General features: G+C 42.3%; 1 protein-coding gene across 1 annotated transcript in view; it reads right to left on the reverse strand.

Annotated features, from left to right (window-relative positions):
* Positions 1-406: 406 nt before the first annotated feature.
* Positions 407-16,801, reverse strand: part of LOC138799209 (alpha-2-macroglobulin-like) — a 49,178-nt gene continuing 32,783 nt past the window's right edge. Inside the window, exons 25-36 of the mRNA XM_069980095.1 lie at positions 14,369-14,450; positions 11,326-11,482; positions 10,617-10,691; positions 9,336-9,498; positions 8,241-8,446; positions 7,708-7,923; positions 7,489-7,613; positions 7,282-7,372; positions 3,477-3,545; positions 3,183-3,285; positions 828-900; positions 407-564 (exon numbers count right to left, since the gene is read on the reverse strand). Coding sequence (XP_069836196.1) covers positions 851-900; positions 3,183-3,285; positions 3,477-3,545; positions 7,282-7,372; positions 7,489-7,613; positions 7,708-7,923; positions 8,241-8,446; positions 9,336-9,498; positions 10,617-10,691; positions 11,326-11,482; positions 14,369-14,450 — 1,337 coding nt within the window. The 3' untranslated portion in view covers positions 407-564; positions 828-850. The remainder of the gene's footprint in view (positions 565-827; positions 901-3,182; positions 3,286-3,476; positions 3,546-7,281; positions 7,373-7,488; positions 7,614-7,707; positions 7,924-8,240; positions 8,447-9,335; positions 9,499-10,616; positions 10,692-11,325; positions 11,483-14,368; positions 14,451-16,801) is intronic.

Consider the following 16,801-nt stretch of genomic DNA (forward strand, 5'->3'; position numbering starts at 1 on the left):
GAGTCATAATGTTCCATCCCTAATATTCTTGGATGTCGAGTGTATTTGGAATGAACTGGAAGTACTATCTTTGGTAGAGTGAATTGATATTGTTTTTATTGATGGCTTTGGGTGGTTTTGGGTCAATATCTAATATCCCTGGAGACCTAAGATTAGTTTAGTGCATAATGATATACACCCACTACCTCCTGTCTCGGATGTATACAGGAGTACCGGAAATAATCATTATCTTCTGCTCCTTTGACAACCCTTTACATGACATATCACATGGATACGCAAAATATAAAGACATTTTCTCTTTTGACTCCATTATCCTTTTCCCTTTCTGTAACTCATGGAAATATTTGGATAACAGAATGTAAAGCGGATGTTATGGTGTTTTAGGTTAGAGAAAAGACGTAATAACTTTTACATATATACCTGTAAAGCTTTTATTTTTTTAGGTTTTATATTGTATACTGGGTACTGAACTGGGTACTGCACTGAAGCTGGTAAACATGTCGCAATTACACATATAGACAGTTGCGTTATAGTGATCCACCATTTTGAATTTTTGGATTCTGGCTGTGGAAGAAATACAAATCAGATTTATGTTATAAAACCAACAAAGATTTACTGTTTTTGTTATTACTATTCTTTAGGACACCAGATACAAGGACACGCTTGGCATACTCTAGAATCAAGCCCACTCCTTGCCTGGTGCCACCCATCTCCATTTAGCAGCCTAAGGCTACCGCTAATAGCCAGTATGGAGCAATCTTTATTGCCAGCTATTTTAACTGTCTCAGTAATGGCTAATATAATTAAGCCATAAAGTAATTTTATACCTTGTTTGTTACCTTGCCTTGTGTTAGTTTTGTCCACTGCAAGGGGAGTTGTATTCTGCAACTGCATGTTCATCTAAAAAAAAAAAAAAAAAAGGAAGTGCCATGAAGTGCCAGAGATTTGTAATTCACTTCTATTAAAAAATCTTAAGTCTTCCAGTACTTATCAGCTGCTGTGTGTCCAGCAGGAAGTGTTGTTTTCTTTCCTGTCTGACACAGTGCTCTCTGTTGCCTCCTCTGTCCATTTCAGGAACTGTCCAAAGCAGGAGCAAATCCCCATAGAAAACCTCTCCTGCTCTCCAGACTGGAAATAATACAACTTCCTGTTGGGCATACAGCAGCTGATAAGTACTGGAAGGCTTGAGATTTTTTAATAGAAGTAAATTACAAATCTCTGGCACTTCATGGCAGCAGTTGATTTGAAAGAAATTTTTTTGGGGGTGAACTACCCCTTTATACAAATTAATAACCTGACTGCCTTAAAAACGTAAGATAGATTAAAGGACAACTCCGGCGGGACCCCCCCCCCCAAAAAAAAACACAGACACACACAGACACCATACTCACCATCCCTCCGGTGACGATCGCCACTCCATTCGCCCGCCGTCCGCCTCACCGTCACCTGCCTCCGCCGCCCAGCGATGTCTCTTGCTTCCGGGTCCATGAGAGAGAAAAGGCTGCCAGTGCGCTTGCGCACCGGCAGCCTTTTCATTGGCTGGAGCGCATCACATGGCTTCCAGCAAGCTCAGCCAATCAGGGCTGAGCAAGCTGGAAGCCATGTGATGCGCTCCAGCCAATGAAAAGGCTGCTGGTGCGCATGTGCACCAGCAGCCTTTTCTCTCCCATTCACTCTCAATGAAGACGCCGAGGAGGAAGAAGACCCGGACCGCCCCCAGCTCTGACATCACTCGACACCAGAGAAGAGGACCGTGACGACCGTAATAGGTAATGTATATATTCTTTAACTTCCGGGGTGGGGGGTCGGGGGTCGGAAAGTGGGGGAAGGGGGCCAGACCGGGTATTTAACCACATTACAAAGTTATATAACTTTGTAATGTGTGTTAAATAAGCCAAAAAAATTTTTCACCGGAGTTGTCCTTTAACATTTATAACCGTGGAATATCACAAAGCTGGTATACACCAAGGACTACTAACTTGCCTCATAGCTATAGTGACTAGAGATTAGTGCTACTTGAGCATGCTCGAGTCTGAATTTGAATACCGATGGCTGAAGAAGTTGAATGCAGCCCTAGGGAGTCCTGAAAAACATTAATACAGTCTAGGGTGCTCATGATCTTACCATATGTTGTCAATGGGGATAGGGAAGGTAAGCCCCTGCTAGACAGCGCTAGCAGTGGCCTATTTGACTCAAAAGAAAGGCTTAGGAAGTCTCCGACATGTGTGATCCTGCATTGAAATCATCTGCCAAGGGACAATGGGGAGGCCTCCATACACATTAGAGAGTTGGCTAATCCCAACAAAACCAGTGGGAATGATTGAGTTTTTATTAATGTGTAAAGGAACTAATTGGTAATGACATGAATATGAACAAATACAGAACACACCAATACCATACACATTCTGGCCATTTTTACTAATAGGGTCCAGACCAGTAATTTCCTATATCTCAAAAGCCATGTGTGATTTGTAAGGCCAATAAATGTAGGTGCCAAATAGTTGACATTTTTCTATAGTTTCTGCCGTTATGATGATGGTGCCATCTTGTATGTTCGAGAACCGATCCTAACCCATGCAGCCCTTGGTCTGTCTCTCCTCCAGCTTACCTTCTCTTTCTATGGCTTTAATTTATATCATAGGAAGATAAGGGAAGGTTTGATTTACCTATGGTGTATGAACTCTTTGAGCATGCCCTGTTGAGACTCACCATGATATGAAACTTCATGCAGACTCATGCTCAAGCTCTACATCTCCATCTTATTATCTTGAATGCTGATATTCTGAAGATCCTCTTCTGTCCTCTACTAAGCTGTAGATAACCTCTGTGCTGACTAGAGTTGATCGAACCTCAGGAAATCCTAGGTTCGATTGAACTCGAACATTCACGAACCTTCCGCGTTTAATTGCTGATGCCTTCTCGGTCCGTGGGGAAGGAGGAGAGTGCCTGGGTACCGCCTGGAATTTCGGGATTCAGCCTAGGTAATAGGCTGAATCCCGGAATTCCAGGTGGTACCCGGGCTGTCTCCTCCTTCCCCACGGACCGAGAAGGCATCAGCAATTAAATGCAGAAGGTTCGTGAATGTTCGAGTTAGATCGAACCTAGGATTTCCCGAGGTTCGATCAACTCTAGCTATGACCACTTGACTCTTCAGTAAATCCAGTTTTACGATCCCATCTTACCGGTTTCATAGTAGTCATAGATTTTCACTATGGCTGGTTTCAGATCCTTGACTTTATTATCTTGCTCAACAAAGAATGAAAAATTGACAGAATCTTTTCCCAGCTGCAAAGATGAAGAAGAAGATGCATAAGGGAATATGGCCGACTGTCACAAAATTCAGAAACTTATTGTGACAGCTACATCTCAATATGGAAAAATCATTAGATTATTATCATTGCATTGAATATAACAGACAAGCATTTATGTTACTTATCGGCCGTCTTTTATAGTAGATATCATGTAGAAGATCTAACCTCTTCCAGATACAGGGTCACCATATCGACCTGGATGTCACTTCTCTTTATCAATTCATCCTTTTCCAACTGTAAAGTAGAAACATCAGAGTTCAGGTTATGGTTAGACAAGAGAATCTTTCCAAATTCTACTCTTTTTGATTCTCTAAAATATGAATCATCTGAATACACTACAAATTCCAAACTTGGTCAACCAATGCACATCTAGTTGTGATATTACTACAGGCTGTTCAGTCTACGGCCATGAAAGTCAGCTGAACCTACTGATTTCGACAAGATCGACCAATAGCCTAGCAGGGGTGTGAAACGTGCAGCCCTCCAGCTAATGCAAAACTACAATTCCCATAATCCCTGGACAGCTGAAGCTAAAGCTTTGGCTGTCCAGGGATTATGGGAATTGTAGTTTTGCAACAGCTATAGGGCCAAAAGGTTCCCCATGCCTGTTCTAATGTGTATGGGACAGCAGCCACTAAATCAGTCATAGAGGATTTCAACAAACCCTTGGCGGAGAATGGTCTTTAAATAAATGGACGCTCAGCCAATCCAAGTTGGCTTATTTGAGAGAGGACTACGGGAAATAACCCTTAGCCAAATTAGATAATTTAAAGTGTATGGCCAGCTTTAATTTAGAAAGAAAGTCTTCATGAGCATGCAAGTACATGGCTGTACTACTGGGCCATACAGCCACATGGGGCTGCTAGAGTACTTCCTTATGTCTCTGATTTTACAATATATATTGTTCTGTGGGCTCTTATCGTGGCATACTCTAGTCTATGACTAGCTTTAATTTGGATGGAAAGTCTTTTTTAGGTAGAGTTCAATAGTTACATATTCTTTCAATCCCTTTATGTACATTTCTCTAAGAGCATTGCTTCTGGGGAATAATATCTTAGTAAATATTAAGTCTAATGAAGCAGCAGTAGTGCATGAAGCCAGTATAGATACACTCTTTCCACTAATAGTTCCCACTCCCCAAGAGCAGGGGAGGAAGGACCCATCCAATGACGGGAGATCAACACCTTCGCCAGAGCAGTAAGTTTATTAATACATCTAGCATCTTCCACCTCAAGGGGAAAGGCACCCATCAATAAAGAGAATATGTCCTCCTCAAACACCATGCCCAATATATTTTTCATAAAGTCAATTACCTCACTCCAAAAGACCTGAACTAACGGGCAGCCCCACACCAAGTGGAAAAAGTCTGCATGCTCCTGCTGACATTTTGGATATTTAGAATCTATCCTGCAGTGCATGGTGTACAGCTTTTCCGGGGAGAGGTAAACTCTATACAAAATCTTAGCCAATATCAAACGGTAAGAAGCACTGAGAGAATTTGTCTTGGAATTCCGCTTCATCACCTCCCATTGAGAATCACTAATATCTCCTATCCGGAGTGCCCACTTTTCCCTCATCCTGGACAGATATGGATTGCTCCTCTCCCGAACCAGATACCTATAAATACCCGACAATACTTTCTTCCCCTTAGGTAGTGACCTTAAATACTCAAAAAACGGATGCGAATCTATGTGCCAACTACCCTTACCAGAACAATTGAAAGCATTCAACAGTTGCAAATACCAAAAATAGTGCGATTCCGACACCATAAAGTGTTTTTTACAATCCTCAAAAGAAATAATGTTCCCATCCACTATTAACTGCTTAATATATTTCAACCCTCTATTTACCCAAAAACGTGCATCTGGAAATTTAAAAAATTCATTAAGTTCCTTATTCCCCCAAAGTGACGAAAATTCAAAATGTGAAGTGCATTTACAAATTTTCCTCAAGTGTTTCCAAATATTACAATATTTTTTAACCTGTGTTAAGATACTACAGCCTCCAAAAGCTGCATCGGCCCCCACCAGGGCATCTGCAAATCCCCACTTCGAATTATCCAAAATAAAACTTAATACTGAAAAAGAATCTCCCCTGTGCAAATCCTGTGCTCCAATTGCTAGATAATAAATAAAAAAGTCCGGCAGCCCAAGACCACCATCCTCCAACCTTCCAGTCCAATTTTTATACTTAAGTCTGGGCTTACCCTTCCAGATAAAGGAGTTTAACATCGTAGACAACTTTTCAAACCATGATTTTGGGATCCAAATAGGGGCGGAATATAAAAAAAAAATTACCTGGGGCAAAATAACCATTTTGATTACGGCTAATCTATCCACCATAGAAACTACAAAATATGACCACAAATCCAACTTATTCTGAATTTTCCTTCGTAATGGAGAAAGATTCAGTTCCAGAAAATCCCCAACATTACTCGAGATCTGAACACCCAGATATTCAATAAACCCCCCAGTAGGAACCACTGACACCCTCAATTCTCTCAATGAATCATCTGGTTCAAGAGGGAGCAAAGCCGATTTAGTCCAATTAACTTCCAAGCCTGATACGGCACCAAACTTATCTACCAACTCCATAGCTTTCTGGATCTCTCCCCTACCCCCCTTAACAAATAAAATAATATCGTCAGCATATAATAAAATTTTCTCGTCTTTACCTCTCAACCCAAAACCCGATATTTGCTGCGAAGATCTTATAAGAGCGGCCAAAGGTTCAATATAAAAAACAAAGAGGAGAGGAGAGAGGGGACACCCCTGTCTGGTACCACGGGAAGGAGTAAACCATTCAGAGGGATTAGTGTTAATCATAACTCTCACCATAGGGAGAGAATAAAGCAACTGAACCCAAAAAATAAAATTTTCTCCCACTCCAAATCTCTGTAAGACTTTCCAGAGAAATCCCCACTCCACCCTATCGAAGGCTTTAGTAGCATCTATCGACAGGATGAAGCGGGGGCGCCGGAATCCAACTGTAAATTCGCAAAAACTCTGGATATATTATCCTGCAAGAATCTGCCAGGGACAAATCCCGTTTGCTCTGCCCCTATCATCTCAGGAGCTACCTCTGCCAATCTCTGTGCAAGCACTTTAGCCAGGATCTTACAATCTGTGTTCAATAACGAGATAGGACGGTAAGAGTCTATTTTTGCCGGATCCTTATTTTTCTTTCCTATAAGCACAATGCTGGCCTCCCGCATAGACCGAGGTAGAAGTCCCAACCTACAACTTTCCTTAAAGACATCTAATAGCTTAGGGAGGAGAATATCCTGAAACTCTCTATAGATTTCAAAGGGCAACCCATCCGTTCCCGGCAAGGAATGACCTCTGAAGCTATTTAGTGAGTGCGTAAGATCCTTCACCGTTATGGGTCTATTCAGCATAATCTTTCGTTCAGGATTCATAAATGGTAGATCTAGACCCCCAAACAGTGAATCCATCCCGCCTTCATCTACTTGGTTAGAAGACCGCAGAGGCGGAATTCGCAGATAAACCATCTTGTGAAAACGGGCAGGAGCTAAAGCGGCTACAGAATAAATTGGCAGAGCTACTATTACTAAAAGCGCAACAAAAAATGCTTTTTCAAGGTCAGACTCGTTTCCTCGAGGGGGGTAAAACGGGAAAGTTTCTTGCTAGATTGGTACAGAACCAAGAGCCTAAGAAATGTATTACACTGCTAGCTGATGAACAAGGGAAGTATACACAGGATCCTGAGGAGATTCAGAATATAGCTATGCGGCACTTCCAGGAAGTCTATAGGTCTTCTAACCAAGAAGCCAGTATAGATAGCTACTAAGGAAGATTCTGAGACTTATACAGACTGTGTCTATAAGGCTCTGCCATGTTCATGAGCTCTAAAGCTAATACTCATACTAGCCGGTCTTGCCCTACTACCGTATCCATCTCGGGGCAAAGTATGGGGTATCAGGCAATGAAGGGGTAAAAGATTAACTCACTTTTCTCACTGTACTCTTTATTGGAATAAATCCAGACAGCATCTTCACATCTATAACAACCATATTGGATTTCTCCCGAGAACCTGTATATCTGCACAGTAAAAATACCAAAATGTCACCCCAGTATACTGTAACTACATAACAGATAGTTGCATGTAGAATGTATGACATAGCAGATACATGTATAGGATAGCAGAGGATACCCACTGAGCAGTGATTTTGATCTCCAGCTTTATTATTGGATCTTCTAGACATTCGCTTGACTTAGCTTCAACTTTAATGGCGAAGGTTTCTTCTCGTTTGGGTGGAGGAACATTGTATCTCAGGACTGTCTGTCAGATTAGGAAAATGGGTTTAGATGAGTATTTTATATGGACTATAGATGGGAGATTGGTAAGGAAGGTCGAAGGAAATCAGAAAATGTACTTGAACATAGACACAACCGCTCCCTGAAGATTTCACCGTATACTCTCCGGGTACAGCCGGTAGTGATGCACTCTGGAGAAGAAGTCGGTTATTGTTATCTACATGGAACTGCTTAGTAAACTCTGACGTGGAAGCTACTGTCACCGTCACATCTCCTTTGTCACTGAAGGTGGCCTCTGCATACTTGGCCAAAGCCTGAAGAGCCACCACTGTGTCCTGTGGAGAAAGAAGAAGTGTTGCATTAATATCAGTTGAATAGCTGTATTCTTCTCTTATGGTGAACAGCAATTTATCAGGTTATTGGGACTGTGTTGGAAAAAAATTGGTGAAAAAAGTTGCTCATAATGTAACTCATTTACTAATGCCTTCCACCAGCTTCTGACCTGGCCATATTGGTTAATGTGGCCGTCAATGCTCAGACCTGCACAGTGAATGAGTATCAATAAATCTTCCTTGTTAACAGGTATAATATTATTATATATTATATATAATTATTATAACTACACAATAGTACACCATAATGTCTACTGTACCTGGGTAGAAGAGAATCCTCCATATGGATTTTGCTGTTTGCTTAACCAGCTCACGATCTCTGAAGCTTTGACCAAGTCTTTAGTGGGACCAGAAAGAAGAGCGAGGAGCACATAGGACGTCATCTCCACTTCTGCTGATGGAGCTCGGGACCAGTATGAGTCTTCTGATTGAGGTTTGGACACGCGTTCCCAGTGCCATTCTCTGTCTATTCATAGCAGATAAAAAGTATGAAAGGTCATCTGTAGATGGAAATAATTTAGCAGAGAAGGAGCTAGGGACATAGTCAGGTGGGTGCGTGTGGTCTGGCGGGTACCATGTGGTGGGAACCAATAAGTTACTTTACCTTAACAAGTGTATTTATGCAAAACTAGGGCAGGAAACTAAATTCTTATCTTAGGTAATGGAAAGTCTAGTTAGCTAATATTTAATGTGTTTTCTTATAGTGTGATGACATATCACTAGGAAATGCATTACTTAAAGGGTTTGATCACTTTATAGTAAAATAGTTCAGTGTACAGTATTAGTAAGCGTACTCACTGCACTTGCTGACAGCAGCTCCCTGTGTGCCTCACAGCAGTGATATCAGACTTCCCTCCTCCAGGCTGTGCGGTCCTGCTCTGTGGTGATTCTGTCCATAAGATGACAAAGCATGGAGGAGAATGTGACTATGCCCTGTCCGCTGTATTCTCCACAGACATATACAGACTCACAGAGGGCAGGGGCATGATCACATGCTCCTTACTGCTCAGCCATCTTGTGGACAGAATCACCACAGACCAGGACAGCACAGCCTGGAGGAGGGGAGTCTGATTTTTACTCTATGGTGTACACTGGGAGCTGCTGGTATAGCACTATCTCCACCTAACTATATCAAGTAAGTGGGGTAAGAGTCAGTTCCCTCCACAACTAGGTGGTTAGGGGATGATGTGCCATGAAAAACTCAGAGGAGCTTCTGATCGGTGGGGGTCCCAGAGGTCAGACATAATGATGTGCAATCACTTCAGGAGATGAGAAACCCTGTTATTGCATCCCTTTATCTGTCTGTACATGAGGTTTCTGTGTCTGAGCAGCATCCATAGAGACACATCACTTACTTCCTTTCACAGCTTGTGCTTCCAGTTTGTCCACTAACATCTCTCGGAGCTCTGTATCTCCAGATAAAGTAAAGGCATAGGCCAATAGAGCCTGGCTGTATATATTAGTTACATCCCCAGCCGCCGTCCTCAGGCAGTACATGGCATCTCTGACCAGAGGATCCTGAAAGATACATTTATATATCACTATTATATCATTACTATATTACCTTTAATGGGCCTACAGTACATTGTATATGCAAAAACAATGCAGTATTTTTAATACTTTATTAATGACCTTGTAGAGGGAATACAGGGCGGAGGAAGCCTACAGTATGTAACTATTTTTGGTCTATGTTGTTAAGTTGCTTTGGCCTTATTTCCCTGGGTTATTTCCCACGTGATATATTCCAAAGATTTCCAGAACTCTAAATCATTTAAAGATGTATTCCCTGTATAAGAGGCCTGTATGGCATATCCAAAGGGTATGCAATCAATACCTGATCAGTCTGGATCATAATAATAATAATAATAATAATAATAATTGCCAACACAGCAGGGGGCACTGTTCACATCTAATGGGCTTACTGAATTTAGACATTTAATGCATGTATATCATAAATGTATGATGGGTGGCTGTTCTAGCGATGGGAGGGTCTGGGGGCCAAGACAGTAGTGAATTATAATAGGTCCATTTAAGGTGGTAGCCTGGGGCCCTGAGCTCCTGGGGGGTCCATGGCCACCCAAACAGACTTATACTTTTCACACAAATCAGGGCAAAACTGCAGCCAGGAGACAATTCAGAGTGTTCAGTCTGGGGTGGGGGCAGGGGGTGCAGGGTGACCAGTCTGGGGTGATGGAGAATAGGAATACCACACTAGTGCTATCATAGATACAGTGGGGTGGGGGTGGGGGGCAGTCTTGGTGAACAGCCTGGGGCCTATGGTAAAGTTATTCAGCCCCTGGGCCCAAAGTATTATGAAACTGGGGAGAGCAAGTAGTGACCAAATGGAAAGGTGGCTGTAAATCCTGTAGAGCTCACAGAAGAGAGTTGCGTACTTGCCTGGCCACCTCTCCATTTCCTTTCGTTTGCATGTGGCTCACACCAGCTGTCTTGACTTGACATTTACAGGTAATATGTATGAGAAGACACATATATACAATTCAGTAGCTGAATAGTAAACTACATATTTTAGGCATAGCATCAGGACATGTTACTTGTGAGTAATTCACCAGTACTGAAGAGAATTCAAATATCCACTACCATAACTCAACTGAGCCAATATGTAATTAAGTTCTTACCTCTTTGGACACCTCGGCCTCCAGCAGAGCTATAGTAACATATGTGGAGAGAGAGATTTCATCTGTTACTCCTCCCTGGAAAAAAAAAAACGGCACAAAATTGTTTGTTCCCCATTTTTTTTTCTATTTTTTTGAGTGACACATGTACTATACACAAGAATTTTATACATTTTACCCACAAAAAGTTGATTGTGGAGTATACATATATACAGCAGCAACGCCTAGTGGGGAAAAACACATAATACACTTTCCTTCATCCCCCTCTTTGTGAGAACCTTTGCCCAGGTGCATAAGACTTGGTGGCACACCTGTGTTGGGACAGTACATAGGTTAAATGTAAATATCTTTGTCATCGACAACATTTTTTTGACATGGAGAGAGAAAATCCAAAGTCCAACAGTATCCATAATATAAACGATAAAGTGTTTTTTCAGCCAAGTGCCATACAACGTTTCGACCACCTATGGTCTTTTTCCAGAGACCACTGCTTGTTGAAACGTTGTATGGCACTTGGCTGAATAAATATTGGATTGCTTACAGCGTGGATATTGTTGGACTTTGGATTTTCTAAATGAGCCGGGAGAAGCTCATATTATAATCATGTGGTCTAAATGGGGGGTGTTTTTTCCAAAGATATTTTGGAGAGGTTTCACTGTATGTACTTGTACATATAACTAGGTAATTTACACCATATTAACACACAATGTACCTTCATAGCGTTATTAAATAGGCGTCCTACACTCCTAAAACAGCCATTGGCGTTTTGGGTTTTCTTCAGCCAGAAGAAAGAATGTTTGAGGCGGTTTTCATCTATGAGGATGTATGGCCGAGCCTTACTGAAGGATTTCACTACAAAGGCAGTCAACCTGAAAAGAAAAATATGCTGTATACTATAACATAGAACACACTAGTAATTGAGACTCTCATAATCAGATGACATCTTAGAAGTTATGTTTTTAAAAATTCCTTTATTTTTTTTTTCTCATCTTTTCTCACAAAAAACACCCAAAAAACAATAGTACAATATATATAATAGCAAAGTATCATACAACTTAAAATGATTCTGGAAATGTTCGGAGATTACTACGAGTAAACTTTACATTCATTTATCAACCAGATATAGATATCCATTTGTATACCCAAAACATACCCCATACCCCAAGGTGGCAGTGTGCAAAGGAGGAAAAAAAAAAAAAAGCAAAAACAGTCCTCCACTACTAACTGTACAAATTTGTTTCCAAAGTTTCCCACAACATGTGTACGTCCTCACATAGGTCTTTCACAAGTTCACTCTACATTGTACACAGCTCGGTGTAAGAATATATATTGCAGGGAAATGATGACATGACCACGCCGTTACATCATTTCCCTGAAGAAAGTCAGGGATTTGATCAAATCCCCGACCCCTTTCAGGGAAATGATGAAATAAACAAGTTAGGAGTCGGCCGGCTCAATGTTTATTAAGTAATACGACAATAGTCGTTGAAACGCGAATTATTTATTCGAAACTAATTAACAAAGAAAATAGGTAGCTAAGCTAATATTTTTACCGAATGCAATAAATAAATAGTCATGTCCATGTCTTTTTTTTCATTAAAACGCCTTGTTGATTTGTGGCATCTCCAGTTGCAGAGTACCTTACCTTACAGTACTACAACTTTTTTTTTTTTTTTACAGCCCCTTTCTTTTAATGTTTTACATTGCATTTTGGAATGTTCACAGGAACACTTCTTTAAATCCTTGACCTCTAGATAAGGAGAATTTCCCTGCAATCTCAGGCAGACTTAAAGGACAACTCCCACAATACAATTTTTCCAAATAAAGTAAACCAACTGAGGTATATAACTTTCTGTCCTACCAGACACTGTTTGCGCTTTAAATTGCAGCTTTCTTGGTCCCCGTCAGCAGCCCGGGCTCCGGTTCAAATTTCCTCTCACTTCCGGGTTTCAGGAGCGTAGCGCGTGATGACGTCACGCGACGTGTCCCATAACCCATTGCGGTTCAGTAGTAGTCCTATTGGCTGTCCCAGTATGCCCCCTCATCTTGTATTCCTCCCCCCTCATCTTGTATTCCTCCCCCCCTCATCTAGTATTTCTCCCCCCTCCTCTAGTATTCCTCCCCCCTCCTCTAGTATTCCTCCTTCCTCAAGCCCGCCCCTAGAAAACTCCCTAACATACTTATAGTAATGCACAGCAGAATTCTCTTCTGGGCATGCTCGGCCGGGCTGTTTCCATTGGACAAAAGAGATCACATGGCCATTCTCTTTACCAGCCAATCGGAAAGCGCCTGTGACGTCATCGGGTGACGTGGGCAGGGGGGGGGGGCGTTCAGAGGAGATGAAGCACAGCCCAGGGGGTGGAATCAGCACAGTGACGTGGGCAGGGGGGCCGGTCAGAGGAGATGGAGCACAGCCCAGGGGTTGGAATCGGCACAGTGACGTGCTCTCACCTAAATGGCGGATCCCGGGCTACACGGTGACGACGCGGCATACGCAATTCTACAGACTTGATACTTCCTGGTGTGGGTGAGTGTTACTGAAAACACTGTAATGCTTGCAAATCGGTAATAGAAGTACATTGCAGAGTTATACAACTTTGCAATGTGCTTTTATTACTGAATAAAAGATTTTCATGGCACTTGTCCTTTAAGCTATGTTCACACTCTGGGTTCCGGGTCACAGAACATCCGGTCTCTGCTCGGATGATCCCGGCCGGTACTGTAGTTTCGGCCGGATGATCTTTCTGGCTGTAGTGTTCTGATGCGGGCGGACTTGACAGAACTTGACACTGCACACAATGAAGCAAGCGGCCGTAGCCGCTTGCTTCATTGTGTGAACTGACATGGGTTTCTACGGCCGCAATTCACTGAATTGCGGCCGCAGAAAACTGACATGTCAGTTATTTGCGGGTCCGCATGGGAGTACAGGCAGTGTTCACAGGCGCATAAAGTACGGCCATTGTTGCCGATGGCAACAACGGCCGTAGTTTTACTTAGTGTGAACATAGCCTAACTGTGGGTCAGTCTAGGGAACTGTTTTGGTAAATGTTGTAGTAGCTACTTGAAGAGCGTTTCTAGGTAGCCAATCTTTTATAATTCCAACCAAGGTACCAATTTGATATAAATAATTATTTTTACATCTAATATGATCCCCACAATGGTACTCCCATCTAATGGGCCTCTATCAACCTTAGATTCATACACCAAAACTGTGGAGTCCACCGACATGTCTTTAAATTTCTTCAAAGAAACGTCTTTCATTTTTTTCAGCCGATCTTTTCATGTGTTTCGCAGCATTTTCCCTTCGGTCTTTAATGCTCTCTGCCTTTCGGCATAAATTGCACAGAATTTTCAACCTGTATCCTTCTCCTACGGTATTGCCAGATATATTTTTACAAACGTCACATGAATGGGCTCCGTCAGATTCTGTTCCACAAACAACCCAACATGCTTTACTGTCCCCGACAGCCACTTCCCCGTCCGACACGAGTAACACTACAGATGATTGGCCCAATAGGGTAAGCACATCCCTGACTTTCTTCAAGGAAATTATGTAACAGCGTGGCCATTTCATCACTTCCCGGGATTTGATCAAATCCCTGGATTCTATTATTTCCCTGCAACATATATATCAGCAGTAGAATACTCCCTTAACCCAACCCATAGATAACAATAGGAAATCCTTAATCACAACATCACTTCTCGATCAGTTGTCTTGTTTTGGGCAACACAAAGACGAAGACTCAATAACTTACCAGGTGTTTCCACTTGAGTCCTTTTTCCCAAAAGCGCTGTATGACCCATCATCACGTTTATAAGTCAGTTCTCGCTGATATCCTATGCAGACATACACAAAACAAGTAAACTATACATGGATACAGGACTGGCTGCGGGACCCCTGCCGGACTTTGGGATCTCCGGAGCTGACACGTCACGACTTGGCTGATGGACTGGACGCTCAGTCTGTCAGTGATTGGGGCGAGACGCCACTCCAGTCAAAAATTGGCTAAGCGGCCAGCCTATCGGCTGTGACAGGCCTTTATAACCCCCCCCCCCCCCCGAGTCGTGACATTATCACAACTTGGGGGACAATGCCTTTCCGGAAGGGGTCCCGGAACCACCGCTCCCTGCAGGCATAGGGAGAAATAAGTTAGTACTTGTGATCAATTTCTCCCCTGCTGGCTGCTGGATTTTAAAATCCTCTGGATTTCACCTTTAAGAACATCTGTATGCTCAGCAAAGCTTTGCATGCATGTGTATTGGGGGGATCAGGAGAGATAGCTTTTGGCTGAATGAGGGTTCATCTAATAGCTTTCTGAAATGTATGGCCAGCTTATCTTTTGACTAAACCTAAAGGCCCTTTTACACTGTTCATTATTGTTACTGTGTAACAGGGCCAGCAATGAGCCAATCATTCGTTAGCTGATTGGGTCGTTCTGTCTTGCTCAAAAATCATTGGCCGTTGGGTGCACATCTTCCCGTGAATAGAGGATGTCCGCCCAACTAATGATTAACCCCTAGACAACCTAGGATGTACGGGTACACCCTGGCCACCTATAACACTAATCAATGCTATTAAATGTAATCTAATGATTGCATGTAAAAGTCCCCCAAGAGGACTTAAAATGTGTAAAAAAAGAAAGTAAAAATGTTTTTCAAAATACCCTAAAGCCCCTCCCCAATAAAAGTCAAAATCACCCTCCTATCCCATTATATAAAGCATATAAAAATAAATAAATGAACATATTGGGGGAGATTTATCAAAGGGTGTAAAATTTAGACTGCTGCAAACTGGCCACAGCAACCAATCACAGCTCAGCTTTCCTTTCACCAGAGCTGGAAACTGAGCTGTGATTGGTTGCTGTGGCAAGTTTGCACCAGTCTAAATTTTACACCCCCATAAATCTCCCCCATTGTATACCCTGGCGTGCATAATTGTCCGATCTATTAAAATATAACAATTGTCATCCCGCAAGGCGAACGGCATAAACGAAAAGAGGGAAAAAAGCACCAGAATTGCTGATATTTTGTTACATTATATAAAAATAATAATAAAAAGTGATCCAAACGTCCGATCTACACAAATATGGTATTAACAAAAACTAAAGATCATGGTGCTAAAAATGAGTCACAATAGGACCATTTTATTAATACCTAATTCCAAAAAATAAGGTCCTCATAAAAACAAACAAACAAAAACATCTGTACAAATCTGCATGTGGTTGTGTTCGAACTGACCTATAGAGTAATAGTATCATGTCACTTTTACCGTATAGTGCATTACGTAGACAAAGGAGCCCCCCAAAAGTTACCATATTGCATTGTTTTTTCCAATTTCACCAATTTCTATTTCCATAAACAATATTTTGAGGGGTTCCATCATACATTATATGGTAAATGATGCCATTACAGGGCTCCAGATGGCGACCAAAATGGTCGCCAATGCGACTGACATATTGCAAATGGCGCCCAGATTTATTAATCTGGGCGCCATTTGCGACTGGCCCCGGCAGCGGCGCGCTGTCTCTTTAAGGACAATGAGCTGCGCTGCTGCCTTCCCGCCCGCTTCGCTAACCTCTCAAACAAACTTGGCTCCGCCTATATTCTTTAGCCAATCGCGTTTCTACCCAAACTCATGACGCAATTAAAGAAGAACCAATTAGCGTGAAGGCTGCACCAAGCGCTAAGCGGGACATTAAGCACACGTATAGCGGGGGACCCGGAGGACCCGACTCAGACCTCACTACTGGAGAGCTCGGTAAGGGCGCAGAGCTGCGGGGAGACTACATGGCCTCCCTGCAGCATCAAGTGTCAGCACGTCAGGGTAGAGAGCCGGGGGTAACTATGGCTGCACTAGGTGATATAGATATAAGTGTAGGGCAAACTGGCTGCAGACACTGGGAGATAGATATATGCATAATTATTATTATCAGGGCCCCTCAGGTGTCTGTATTGTAGGGGGTCACTTGCATTAGTCACTAGGTGAGAGATATATCTATCTATATACACATCTTGTGGGGGGGTCACTATGGCTGAAGTCATAAGTCTAGCTCAGTATGTATAGACTGCACAGTACCACTTCCCTCAGTGTCTGTATATATAGACTGCACAGTACCACTTCCCTCAGTGTATATGTATAGACTGCACAGTACCACTTCCCTCAGTGTATATGTATAGACTGCACAGTA

This window comes from Dendropsophus ebraccatus, chromosome 8 (genome assembly GCF_027789765.1).
Source record: "Dendropsophus ebraccatus isolate aDenEbr1 chromosome 8, aDenEbr1.pat, whole genome shotgun sequence".
Classification (NCBI taxonomy): Eukaryota; Metazoa; Chordata; class Amphibia; order Anura; family Hylidae; genus Dendropsophus; species Dendropsophus ebraccatus.